This window comes from Parus major, chromosome 1, assembly GCF_001522545.3.
Source record: "Parus major isolate Abel chromosome 1, Parus_major1.1, whole genome shotgun sequence".
Taxonomy (NCBI): domain Eukaryota; kingdom Metazoa; phylum Chordata; class Aves; order Passeriformes; family Paridae; genus Parus; species Parus major.
Genome location: NC_031768.1, coordinates 25,617,035 through 25,631,015, shown reverse-complemented (window position 1 = coordinate 25,631,015; position 13,981 = coordinate 25,617,035). Strand labels below are relative to the sequence as shown.

Here is a 13,981-nt window from a genome sequence, read left to right as displayed (position 1 = left end):
CAATTTCTGTAAAGTTCTGCCACTTCAGGGCAAAAGGTGGATTTGGCAGTGCTGGGTTAATGGCTGGACTCAATAATCTTAAAGGTCATTGCCAACAGAAATGATGCTCTGATACTATTGTCATGTGTGGAGGGAAAGATTTCCATTGCACACCCTGGCCAGAGCAAAGTAATGCCTGATTCTCCAATATTTAAAAGATGGTGTAGGAGAGTTTCTTTGATTCCCATGGTTTTGGTGACACTAAGATTCTGTAATTTTATGTTGTGTCTGCAGTGGAGCTCAGTACCTGCACTGAGCAGGAACCAACAGCTAAGTGGCTTTGCCTAATTGGAGCCCTTGCATTTTGAAGGTTCTGACTCTTTCTTTCCATTTTCCACAACTGACAAGGTCTGGATGGTATTTTGCTGAGATCAACAATCAAATCCTCAACGATTTACTTCAAGGCCCTTTTGACATTCATTGATAGTGTCTGGGATTTCTTTGGGTGTTATTCTGCTGCAGGCATAGATCAAAGTGCTCTCTCTGACTCCTAGCTGCTTGTCACTCAACTTGCATTCCTCAATCACCACAACCAATTGGAAACTTCTCTAATGAGACTGCTTTATCACTTATGAACATTATCAGTCAGGACTGTGGGTAGATCTGTGAGTGAACAGCTTGTTAGTAGTAAACAGCGATAAGAAAGATGCCCTTGGTAAAGGCAGATGGAATTTTGCCCTGCAATTACTCCCTTATTCTGGGCTAGCTTAGGATGTCTCTCTTACAAATGTGGATGTATATGGCAAATGCGTTTGCATGTCTCCTGTGAGAGATCATAGAGCCTTCTTCTCTGCTTTTCTCACCATTTAGTAATGGGGGAGACAGGTTTCTTTGTGGGGATTATTTGCTTCCCAAAATCTTAGAAGAATCACAGAATAGCAATAAAATTAAGGCAACAAGAAATCATGGTTTCTGTTCATAACACACACAAATCACAAAAAGTCAGAATTTTGTAGAAAAGTCATTAACTCCATTAGATAGTCAGAACTTTTGTAGAAAAGTCATTAACTCCATTAGATAGTAAGAACTCGAGGCTGTAAAGTTACTCTCAGGACAAATTACTGAAAGGAAAAGAGAGACAAAATAAAAGCATAATTCAATTTGATGAAAACAAGAAGAATTAGTTACTTTTTATTACTATTTGCCAAACATATGCTTTAGTTAAATCCTGAGAGCCGCGATGATGTCACTGGCTTTAGGAACATGGTTGTCTCATCTGGCAGTCATTAATGTTGTTGGTATGTACAACAGGTCTTCTAAAAATAGTCATGTTCAAATTAGAGCTGCAGAAACCCTGATGCAGTGGTTCTCTGTGGTGTCCTGCCCCATCTCTCCTCACATTTGTCAAAGACAGATTCTGTCTCTTCTGAACGTTTTTATCCGTGTTTAATAGTACAGACCATCAACACAATTGCTGTATTGCAGTATGTATGTTCAGGGAGGAGATCCAAGATGCCTTGGTTTTTTAGTTTAATTAAGGGTAAGTGGTAAATCAGAAAGATAAGCATCTTGCATGCTCTTATTGTCAACATTTCAGTGCTCACAGCTTTGCTCCTTGCAATCATCTGCTGCAAATTTCTCAAATATTACTTGACGTTACTCCACTAGTGTTCAAAACTGTTTAGCAAGGGATGTTAAATGCAGACTGGATCGAGACAGCTCTGTGGGTCAGGGGAGTGCAAGTTGCCAAAAAGTGCACAGGAGGATGTGTTTACAAAAGGTACTGAAGGGTGCTGGAGCAGCAAATCAGACCATTGAAAAGCTAAAGCCAGACATTGATTCTTATGTAAGTGTTACCTAATTGTTACTTCTTCCCGGAAATAAGTCCAGCAGAGCTGTCTTTTGTTTCTTTACAAATGATCCTTTGTGAGGACCCTTAACAGCAACTGTGAGGTTTTTAAGTACTGTTTATTATCACTACATAAGCTTGACTGCAGGGACCAGCATTACCTTTCTCTCCTGGGAATATGAAATGTATTGTCAGGGACATACTATCATTGCTGTGGGAAATACAACACCTTGCTAATCCTGCATTTGTTTCATGTTAGAACCTACACTGTGAACTCTGACCACCCCTTGCAGTAACCGCACAGCAGTACTCTAAAATACAGCCAGCACAATCAAAAGAACTACAGTGTTTTTCCACACAGAATAAGTCCCAGTCATGCTCATGAAAACTGTGTGCACTTTGAAAGCTGTGTCCTCCCTAGAAGAGGACTTCCAAGATTCCTTTCTCTTTTTAATTCTTTCTTTTTTCTTTTCTTTTTTTTTCTTCTTTTTTTTCCCCCTTTTTTGAAGCACTGGGTGAATCTGAGGAAGTTCTCAGCAAGGTGTCCATCTTCCTAGAATCTGACCATTTGATTCTCAGCTTGCATAAAGATGTTAGACTTGCAGCTTTGCTGTGAGCTATAATTGATCCTGTAATGTGCAGAGGGGAAATTCTGCATTGCTCTGCACAATATCCAATGCACCAGCAGATTTTTTCCTACCAGAGGGAAGGCTGAACTTGCTTTTGTTCTACTTGCAGCTCCTTCATGTTTACTTTCCCTGAGTATGCAGATGTGAAGCAAAACTGTGAGTATACCTTCACATTTATGATCTAGCCTGCTTTAATGTAGTAATAGTCCCTGCCTCTACTTTTTGTAACACAAGCAAAGAAATGCCATGTGAGAGACAGAGCAGCCACATGTAATATATTTCACAAGTAGAATATATGTTAATGATAATACATATGTTACTCTAAGATGGGAAAGAACAGTGTCAGAAATACCTGAAATATGAAAAAGAAAAATTAAATTATTTTAATTTTGATAATGTACCAATTTGTCATAGGAACACCAACCTGCAAATTAACATAAAATTAAAATGACATTTTTCCTCCAGTATTAGTCATGTGATGTCATCTGTAACCTGACAAAGTAAGCCAGAAGAAAGTAATAATTTGATCCTAGATGTTGCAATCACAGTTTTTTCCCTTGCAAAGGAATTTAAAAACATGATACTTCAGCTGATATCTTGATCCCATGTAAATACTGAGGCATGTCTGTACTGATGGTTGTTGCTATAACCTTGCAGTTCCAGGGAGCTCCACTCGCTCTTGCTGTCAAGCCCAGTTTAAGGTTTTCACAAAACTTCTTTTTCTTTCAGGCCATGAGTCTGAAAAATGTGTAAGGGATAAACATGTGGAAAGCTGTGGTGAAGAACAACCTCCCTGGGACCAGATTACCTTTCACAGAGTTCAGCACTCCAAAAGCTTGGAATTTACAGGAAGGGAATTTGCTGATCTAACTTAAACTAAATACCCCTGTATGTATGCACTGTAAAATAGTATTTAATTACAGACACTTCACATCTGTGCTCCTAGGAAACTCATCCTTATTCCATGTGTGAAATTGATGTCTGTTTCTGAGTGGGTAGATGTTCCTTCTTCTCTTTACACTAAATCATGTTGTTACTTTGAGGAATTTTTTTTTTTACTTAATGCATTATTTATAAAGAAACCCCTTGCTGCATAGGGACAACTAAGAGAGAAATAGCTAATGTTCTTCACAGCTAAGACTGTGTATTTACATGCAAATACTGTATTTCAAGGCCTGTAATGATAACTCTTCCTGTTGCTTACCAATTGGGATACTACTCAAGAGACAACTGAAATTAGAGTCCTTGTGGAGGAATCCTAATGAAGAAGCCATCAAAGGCCAGGAGAAGATTTGCCTTTTCTCAGCTAGTACCAAATGTGAAATCATAGTAGACAGAGAACATCCAAATTAAACCCCATCCCTAATCAGTAGTTATTTGAGCTACCAGATTTGTTAGGCAGGGTACCTTCACAGTTTGGGATAAGAAAGAAAAGGGGATGGGACAAGTAAGGAGTTAATATTCTCTAATCTTGCCTATCATCTCTCCTTAGGAAATTTCAAAGTTCAGTTATAAGCCTTGTACTCATGCAGCCAGGGCAGTAAACATCATCAGCATGATTTAACAGGCTTTCAGCACACCCCTCATGATCACTCAAGTAGATAAGGAAAAACAAGATAAACAGAACAAAGCCATCTAGAAAATACTTCACTTTGTCAGTTGAAGAACAAACATGTATTACAGAGTTGCAGCCTGACCTAAGGTAGATTCATTAATTTCTCTCCTGCCCTACTCAGTTCCACACTGCTGAGTTACTGATCTCTGATAGTTACTGACCTTTTTCCTAAGGACACCCTTGTCCCTGCCTTAGGAATGCTTTCTGCTAATAATATTTAAGTGTCTTTCCCATATCACTTTTGACATATAATTTTGCTGTGTTTTTCACACCGAGGGCACTACCATATAATTTCTCTTCCCCTGCTGTTTCCAATATTGTCACTTACAGCCTTGAGCCTTCTCTTCTGATGCAGCTGGAGGATGGCAGCTGAGTGCAGAAACCTTTCTGCAGAGGTTTCCATGGGTAATGTTGATTCTCCAGGCAGCTGCAGTGCTATGCAGCAAGCTTTAGAGCTCCTTTTTATAGATGCTCTTATCAGTATGCTTTGACTCCCGGGGCCACAGTCATACTGAGAATTATCAAAATACTGGCGGTTCCCAGACTATGTGGGGATGTAACTTGTCCTAACAGCCACTAACCTTCATAGACATGAAGCTGTGAAGCCTTTAGGGAATAGTGTAAATTAACATTTAAAAATACATTTCTGTCCTTGCTATGTAGTCTGTTCTAAAGTTCAGTGAATGCATCAGCATTCCATCAGGAACAATTCACGTGAACAGGTTTAATCAGGCCTGCAGACTACAATTATGTAAGCATGATGCAATTTGCTGGGACAAAAACCTGGAGCAAGTTCAGCATTTCATTACATTTTGTTATGGATAGAGAGCCTTAATCCATATGTAGATGAGGATTGACTAAACTTGGTAGGTAGTTGGTTGTAACAGGAAATAAAGGTGTCTGGATGTGATGGTTGCATTCCTTAACCTCATTAGCTGGATGAGTTGTCTAGTCCTGGAGCACTTTTTGTCTATGTTATAATATAGACAAGCAGTGATATATAGATATAGATAGATAGATAGATAGATAGATAGATAGATAGATAGATAGATAGACAGATAGACAGACAGATAGATAATGTTTACTTCTTACTGGATATTCTATACTCCCAAATCTACTCAACTATCTTCCCCAAGTATGGAGCAGCAGATTTATTTCAGGTCATGGGAAAGTAGCTCCAGCCAGAGTAGAGCTCCAAGGAAGCAGGGTACACTTGTGTGGCATGGTTAACCAAGTACAGACAGAAAGATGAGTGGCTGTAGGGAAAATCACATGAGCTAGGGAAACCACGTATGCTGTGGGAATTTCATCCCTTACTTAGGATATTATGGCACCCAGTCAGTACTGAGAATTATCTTTTTATCTCTTCTTCAATGCTGCTGCATTCATATTTTTTAAACAGGGGCTATTAAACCATCTTGTAAGCAGTTAAGGGTTTTTTTAAATTTAAATTCCTGTGTGGATATAAAAAAGCAGAGCTGCTACCTTTGCTGGAAATGGTGTTTCTCACTGGTATTTCTTATGAACAGATTGACTCATGCTGTTTTAAAAATATTAGGCACACTATATCCATGTACACCCATATTCACACACACCTTATAGGACTTTCAGTCCTATAGTGCTTTTCTTTCCCCTAACAATTTCTACTCTTTGGCCTCCCCGAAGCTAGCAAAAAGGAACCTCAGGGAAAAAAATACATATCTGATATTCAAAATAATAAATATATATTTAAATAATTGAAATATATATTTAAATAATAAATAATAATATTTCTTCCTAATAACTATGTTTCTTTTATTCTTGGATGGATAAAGAATCCTTATGGTCCCCACAAGCAGTCAAACCAATACTTCCAGCACAAATATTATTAGGGATTTTCTCCTGATGCTTCTTCTCCACTTCTGGCTTTAAGAGTAGCAATGGCTGTGGGGTGTTATATGAGGAACTGGACAACATTTCAGCACTGATGATATATCAGACATAGGTGATGTGGCACAAATGTAACATTTCACATTTTAGGAAGCATGAAGCCACTCCAGAATAATTCCTGATAAGGCTGACAATCATCCTGGTATCATTATTTAGCAACTGCTCTGCAGTTGCTAAAAACTAAATTTTTTTATTAAATTTAATAAATAATAAATAATTTTTATAATTATTTATAATAATTAATAATTTAAATTTTTTAAAGCTCTTGAGTTGCTAAACTCAAGAATGGAAGGCTTTCTCACTAAAATGCAGGGTATGAGACAAGAAAAGCTCTGAATGCCTCAGCTTGTGAAACACTCATCTGCTGTCTTCATCTGCCTTTGCAGGGAACACCGTGTCTAAATGCCTACCCTTAAAGGGAAGTCACTATTTTAAGGGAGTCAATATTTTACTCTGGGAGCAGAATGATGATAATTTCTACTACACACGTCCACCATAATATAAAAACTTCAGGGATAAGGTTCATATGCAAAAAGGGGGTGGGAGAGAAGTTAAGTAAGGTATATTTCCTTTTGCACCAGGTGGCAGATAGGACGGCTGTGAGCTTCACTGGTCAGAACGTCAGCTAAGCCTACCCTTTTACACTCTGCCACTGTCACCAGCTCCTCCAGAAGTAAAGGATCAAAAGTAAATAGTATCCTTTTCTGCTGATCACACCACCAAAGCAGTTTTCAGATTCAAGGATTTATTACTTAAGTTTCTTTGAATGCCTTTAAAAGCAACATGATATCATCTGCCCAGAAGAGAGCAGCATTGATACCCCGGGAAGGACAACCAAGGTATTCTCTCTGGCAAGACAGTGAGCTGGCTTGTACTATCAGACAAAATATGGGGATCCAAGTATTGTGCTGAAATTTAGGAATTATTTCCATTACTCAATTAATAACCTAAGCATTCTTAGTGGGAGCTTTTGTGTGTAACAAGCATAAATCTGAGTCAGCCACACAGTTGTGTTTGTGTTAGACCAAAAGAAACTGTTCATAACATTTGAGGCTTGAGTAAAAGTACACTGTGCTATAGACAAGGCTACCCTTGACGCACAGCAGATGTACCTTAATTAATCACAGAAACAGTCTGCTGTTTGCAGGGAACTTTCGATTCATCCATTTTAAAGGGCATACACACCAAAGGGCCTGATGTTGACAGATGAAGTGTAACTGTTACCTAACAAATCTACGGTTTCAGGATTTAGAGGAGAAAAGGATATTCTTCTTAACTGAGGCTTCCTTCTTTTCTTCCGTGGGACAACGTTGCCTCCTATTCGCTCCTCTGCCAAGGATTTCCTGTGAGTCTGTGGCCATCTCTCCGGGCAGAGCTGATTGCTGAGCGTGCCTCTGCCCACGCTCCGCCAAGGCAACGCTGGCGGCGACTCAAGCCCGGCTTGGCAGCGGCCCCGGCCGGCGCTCCCCGGCTGCGCTGCAATCACGCTCCACTTGTGCCAGAACCCGAGCGACTTCGTGATGCCGCACAGTAATTTGAGCAGGACCATCCTCCTGCAGGAGCAGCCCTATACCCGCTGAAGCACAGAATTCCCTCCATGCTCCCCGCACAAAAAAAGTAATAATTACGTTTTGCTGAACAATCACAGATTTTCACAGCACTGCAATGGCAGTTAAACCAAGTACAAACCTCTTTATTTTCTTTTCCTTGCCATTGGAGCTACTTTTACATTTCTGTGTGGGTGACTGCCTGTGATCCCGCAGAGGGAAGGTAGCTTTCCTAAAGAGTGTGCTGGAAGAACTGTTGATCTCCCTTGTGAAATCCCATCTGTTGTCTGCAGCAACTCTTACTTGCTGGCTGAAAAAGATAATGTTTCCCCAGCAGTAGCTGTAATTTTCCAAGCACTTTGCTGGGTGCAAAGTCAGAACTCGGTTCGAAAAAGGACAAGCAGGGATATAATTTTGCTCTTTCCATTCTGTTTGTGGGGTGTTATGAATTAAGCTGCTGGAAATCCGGTAGGACTGAGTCCTTGTGGGCTTCAGGCTTTGTTCAAGACCTCTTAACATGAACAGTGTGTTAATTTTTGAGGTGGATTCTGGAAATGGGGAAGCCATTATTTTTAGTATAATTTTCTGTATTATACTCCACGTTTTTTTTTCCAATCTGCATCTATTATTTAAATCGTATCTAAATGAATGTTAGTTTATGGTGGGAACTAATCAGCAGAAGCTGAAGTTGGCAATATTTCAGTGTACTGGAAAAAGGTTCTTCACCCAGAGGGTGGCTGGGCACTAGAACAGGTCACCCAGGGAAGTGGTCGCAGCACCAAGTCTGACAGAGTTCAAGAAGCCGGACAATGCTCTCAGCCACATGCTGTGACTCTTGGGTGTCCTCTGCAGGGTCAGAAGTTGGGCTTTTTTATGATCCTTGTGGGTCCATCTTTCAACCCAGAATATTCTGTGATTCTGACTGTAATGAATAATTAGGGGAAATTAAAAAGAACCATTTTTGGATTTAAGGAAAATAAAAGAATCCCAAACCAAGCCAGCGAACTTAAATAATAACACAACCACCTCTTCTACATGGTTATAGAGAAATTCTTTGCGTTTGAAGAGCTGTACCTGAAACCACTTTCCCCCCGTACAAATGAGACATTTCCCTCGTGCTAAAACATTTGATTTTTTTTTTTTTCCCCCACGACGTGAGCGAAATGTGAAACGCACACATCTAACCTGGGATTAGCACCAGATCCGCGTCTCCCGGCCGGGCAGGGAAGGCGGGCCAGCCCCGCGGGCGCGGCGCTGCCCTGCCCTGCCCTGCCGTGCCCTGCGCTCTGCCGGCCCGGGCACGGGGCGGGCCCGGCGGCCGCCCCCGCCCCTCGCAGGGCGGCAGAGAGTTGAACTGGGGAGCCGGAGCTCGGCGCGGGGCCGCGGCCGCGGCGCTGCTCGGCCTGGGAGCGCCCGCCCGCCGGGCGCTAGCGGGGCGGCCGATGGCGGGGCGAGAGGACGGGCGGGACTGGGCGTACAGGTAGGGCTGCCGACAGGGCTGCCGACAGGGCTGGGCTCGGAGGGCGCCGGCCGCGCAGGGAGGGCGAGCTGTGCCCCCCGAGCTCGGAGCCGGCCCTGCCGGGGGCCGCGGCCGGGGGAAGCCCCCACACACCGGCCCCGGCGCGGCTGAGGGCAGCGAGCGGCCGCCGCAGCCTTCCCTGCCCCAGGACAGGCGGAGGAGGGGGCTCCCCTAAAGCCCTGCGTCTTCGCTCTTTGTTTTTTTTCCTTTTCTGCCTTAGGAATGGAGTGGAGCATGAAATTAATCTGTATTTGCTGCCTGGGCAGTCGCAGTCGTAAATGAGAGATGTGTGTTTGTGGACGTGTGAGTGTGTTTTGTGTGTGTGGGTTTTCATGTTCGTGTCTTTCATGTCTTCAAAGAAACCTGTGTCGGTATCGTTGATTTTTACACCTGTGGTTTTTGTGTCAGATTTGAGGAGTACATGAATAATAAGGTGTTCTTCTAAGCAGCCAACAATGTAATACCAACTTGGGGTCTGAATATTTAATTGTTCCTCGTCTGATTCATGCTTTACTACCTGTGACGCTCCCGTGAGCCAGTTTTCCCAAGGCTGTGCTGATGCTGCTCCATGGCCAGATTCCTTCTTCATGAATGAAACAGGCAGTGTTTTGGGAGGTTAAATCCTGAAGTCTGTCTAGAAACCTTGTCTGACTGGCAGATCCCTCTGCCTGTTTAACTTCTGTGAAGCCCATTAATGTCCTGTACTCAGGTGGTAATTTGCAAGTATGGAACACCCTGGGAAGTTGCGATAAATCTAATTTAGTGAGGTGAGTTGGTATATTAGAGCAGAATGAGCCATGGAGTCCTGATGCTCTGTCATTATTGTGCTGCTTGAGATAATGTGCTGTAACACTGAACAACTGTAAAAGATAATAAAATAAGCATTTTGGTACTACACATGAAGAAGGCAGATTGACACAAGGATTTGTCTTTTTCCATGTTGTATATTTTCATGCAGAAATTGCCAATTTAAAAATAACCTTTGTAACTTGTTACACTTGTATGTTCTGTTGTCATTTTTCTGTACAGAACTGCCTGTGAAGAGAATTCAGGCCATATTGGAGCTGTTGTGCTGTACCTCATACTTTTCAACTGTTCGTCTGTGTTGTGGAGAAAAATACCTCCCAGACTTTTATGTGGCCATAATTTTGTGTCAGTTTTGTACATGATGGGTCCTTTGCTCCAAAAACGCCTTACTTAAAAACCCAGTGAAATCTGCGAAACTGAGTGAACAGTGCATGTTTAAATTAATTTACTTAAACAGCTTTGATATGCTAAATGGAGTGTAACAGTTTGTGTAAAGTAGGTTTTTGCTGGGAGGAGGAAGCCTTAAGCTGCTTTTAGAAATAGCAACTGTAAGTTATTTAAAGCATGCTTGCTTTTTTTTGTTATTTTTCTTCAGCTGTAGGTATGTAGAAACATTATTATAGGAGTTCTTTTTATTTTGTAGGGTTGATCCATATGGGTTTGAAAGGCCAGAAGACTTTGACTATGCATCCTATGAAGCATTCTTTTCCAGATACCTAGTGGTACTCACTAGAAGAGCAATAAAATGGTCCAAGCTCCTAAAGGGGAATAACAGTATACAGAAGAGTTTAAAAGGTGAGCTTTGTGTCTCGTTATAGGTAAAACTGCGTTATGTTAGGGTTCAATAGGTTTCTGTTTTTTAATGTTGAATACTATTTCTGTCTTCAAATGAAAGCCAGTAGTATAAACAGTAATAATGCATAAGCAGGTATGCTGTTGTTAGAGGGATTTCATTAAAACCTTCCAAGGGAGTAATCCCTCTTCAGGCAACAAATATCTTGTTACATCTGTAACCCAGCTATTGTGGCCACTGACACTCCAAGATGCCGTTTTGCAGCTGTTGGCTGTATTGTACTCTGTGCTCTCTTTAAAAAGACATGAGATTATGTAGAAGATGATGTCTTGAACCCCAGGGATCAGGATGTTAGTGCTCTCAGTTGCTGCCTCTTTAACAGTTCTTTAGGCTGCTGAGATTTTTCTAGCCCTCCTTATCCTCCTTTTGTAAAATGACATTAACCATGCAGCTAAAAAGGTGTGTGCTGAGAGCTGATGAGAAATGCCTTACTAAGTGAAGAAAGTGAGATTAATGCAGGGACTAATGCAACATTGGATAAAATGCAGATGGAAGTGTTAATGTCTGCTTCAAAGAGCATGAAAACCTGTAGTAATGTGTTATCTCTTGCAAGAGATACAGGTAGAAACAAATAGAGTCAGAAGGTGTTAGGGAATCTTGTGAAACTAAAGGGTGGAGTTTCCTCCCACTCTCTCTGGGTTGTTTTCATATAAGCATCTAAATTTTCCTGTTCGGTCTAAATGGTGCTAATCAGGTTGCTTTCTCTTTGGGTGTCTTCTGGAATTGGACAAAATTCTCTGAAGTACGTTAAGGAAAAATTGAATAAAACTAAGGAAAGATTATTCAGATACTGTAACGTCGGTAAAGTACTTAGAACTGTGCTCCAGGCACAGCCTTTGGCTCATGATTCTGATGGTTTTGTTGTTTTGGGGTTGTTTTTTTCCCTGGCACCAGGAATGGGATGATAACTAGTGAGACATTTTAAATATAACAGTGTATTTTGTGTACAGATGTCTGTTGTAAGGGTGTGAAATTCCAGAAAATGTAGGTTTGAGCTATAGCTGCTAGATCATATGCTGCTAAGAAGAAAGTATCTGCTTCTACTGTATTACTTTTTCTTAGAAATGTAAAGATGCTTTTGTTTGGGGTGTCAAGTTTGAATGCAGTGCAAACTTCATGCCATTTTGAATTAGTGAGGATTTTGAGATTTTGCAGAATTTAGTTTTCTAGTTGAGGAGAAATAATCTCAGTTTTGATTCATACCTTTCTCTTTATGTGTGACTGGTAGCAGTGGCAGCTTTTAGCATTTTCTGTGAGTTCATTTCTCTTTCTTTGTGTTCCCAATTTTAGCATTTTAGAAACAGAATGTTACTGTGATACTAACTATGAATGCCTTTGGTCTTATTTTGGAGCCAAAATTTTGACCAAATCTCTCAATTTGTCCACCAGGCTTCAGAACCAATTGTCATGCTGCTCCACTGGGCACATAATGGATGCAGCCTTTAACGTGGCTTTGATTGTCTCCAGCAGGTTGCTCTTTTTGGAAACTGGGATTCTGTAAATCCTCTGAGGGGGCACAGGCAATGGCTCTGGGCTGTTGCACGTCCTTGTGGGCTGGTGCATCGTCTTCAGCATTACTGAGTTCTGCTGAAGATACCTGGATTTCTAGGCTATGGATTCTCACATATACATGTAATTCCAGGGAGCATGACAAGGATAAGTAATATTGAGGAAATGTAGTTGAAGTGTAGATTCAGAGTTATTACAAAAAGCTTTCTGCATTAGCCTCATCTGATACTTCAGAGGAGAGTGAACGGCTGACCTATGCAATTACTGATTTTTAAATACTTTCCTTCTCATTTCAGTATTAAGATTGAAGTCTGTGACATGCACATGGAATTGTGTAAGCAGGTGTGTGCTTTATCCTGCAAGATGATTATGAAGTGATTACCTTGTGGGCAAATAGCAGAAGCTCTGCTGGTTACTCACTGAATTTCCCTCCTCCAGTACCTGACTTCATTGCTATGAAGCTTTGCTCAGAGCTGCTGGCTCTGCCATAAGCTAGAACTGAGAAGAATATTTGACCTGCCTCCCCAAACACAGTAGCTGTGAACCAGTGTTGTGTGTCCTGCTGTGAGTAGATATGAGAGACAGTGTATGTGTGGTGTCTCAGTAGTTCCACACCCATTTGTCTACACATGGAGAAGCTCGTAACTTCTGCCCAGGCGAACAGGAAGAAGTGATGACCTGTGTTAATTTTCCAGTTTGGAAATGTGGCATGTTCACATGCTACTGAGTTTGCCTCATATCCAGGGTGGTTTGTATGTATATAATTCTGTTCCACTATAAAGAAAAATAATTAGACTATGTTATGACAATGGTAATTAAGCAGTGTATCCTGTTCTGTATTGCAGCCTGCTGGCAGGGTGGGTCATGGGAATTTTGGCTGACAGTTCCTTTCACTCATTCCCCAGTTTCTTCCTTTTTCTTATTTTTCTGGTATTTTTTTTGTTTCCCCCTCTTATCTTCACCTTGCTTCCACAGCACATGAGAGTTTATAGTCATTGTTTTTCACCTGCCTTCTTTCTCTCTCTCCCTCTGCCACTACTGAAATCCTCTCAATTTTTTTCCTTGCTTCATTCAGCTCTATCTTTTTGGGACCAAAACACAACTTTATGCTCTATTTTGTTTACAGGTGGGCAACACACTGACATAATTGGTCAAAGTATCCGAATTCTGACCAAATTCATGCTACACAAAAGGATTTGGTTGTTAGTGGATTAGTCAGAAGTGACCAGTAGCAGAAGATACTTTCTGGTCTTAGATAAAATACAGTGAAAGGGCAAAGCAAATGTATTAAACAGTGGTTATAACAGGAGCACTTCTGTTCCAACCCAGGGCTTGGTGGAAGAAAAGGCAGTTTGACTGGAACTTTTAAGGTTTACAGCACTGATCTGCTCTGTTTCTTCTGTTACGTATTCATGAAATAAAGTTCCTTGTATGCTGTTTCCAGCTCTTCTATAGAATTTTTCTTCTAGGGCCCAGGTTTATTTCCTCAAGATTCAACAGTAATTTTTAGTACCTGAAAAAGTAGAAGTGCAGATGGTTCTTGAAATCACACTCTTCTAATATCTTTAAGATGAGATAATATTCAGTTTTAAATGTTCGGGGTTTTTTTTGCTACATAAAGTGCTGTAGAGTGAAACAATGTTAATGGGGGAAAAAGGCAGTACAACACTTACCTTGAAGCAGAAATCTCAAAAAATTCTCATATTCTACCATCAAACAAGGACAGGCAGGTTGAAATTACTTAT

General features: G+C 41.0%; 1 protein-coding gene and 1 long non-coding RNA gene across 2 annotated transcripts in view; one reads left to right on the top strand and one right to left on the bottom strand.

Annotated features, from left to right (window-relative positions):
- Positions 1-1,146: 1,146 nt before the first annotated feature.
- On the bottom strand, positions 1,147-4,534 carry LOC107201378. Its single transcript, XR_001520166.2, has 2 exons — positions 4,401-4,534; positions 1,147-3,195 (listed from the first exon to the last, which is right to left on the bottom strand). It is a non-coding gene; the product is annotated as an uncharacterized LOC107201378 (long non-coding RNA).
- Positions 4,535-8,919: 4,385 nt separating this feature from the next.
- The window catches only part of GRTP1 (growth hormone regulated TBC protein 1), a 34,397-nt gene continuing 29,335 nt past the window's right edge, over positions 8,920-13,981 (top strand). Inside the window, exons 1-2 of the mRNA XM_015633103.2 lie at positions 8,920-9,028; positions 10,518-10,669. Of these exons, the coding sequence (XP_015488589.1) occupies positions 8,991-9,028; positions 10,518-10,669 (190 nt within the window). The 5' untranslated portion in view covers positions 8,920-8,990. The remainder of the gene's footprint in view (positions 9,029-10,517; positions 10,670-13,981) is intronic.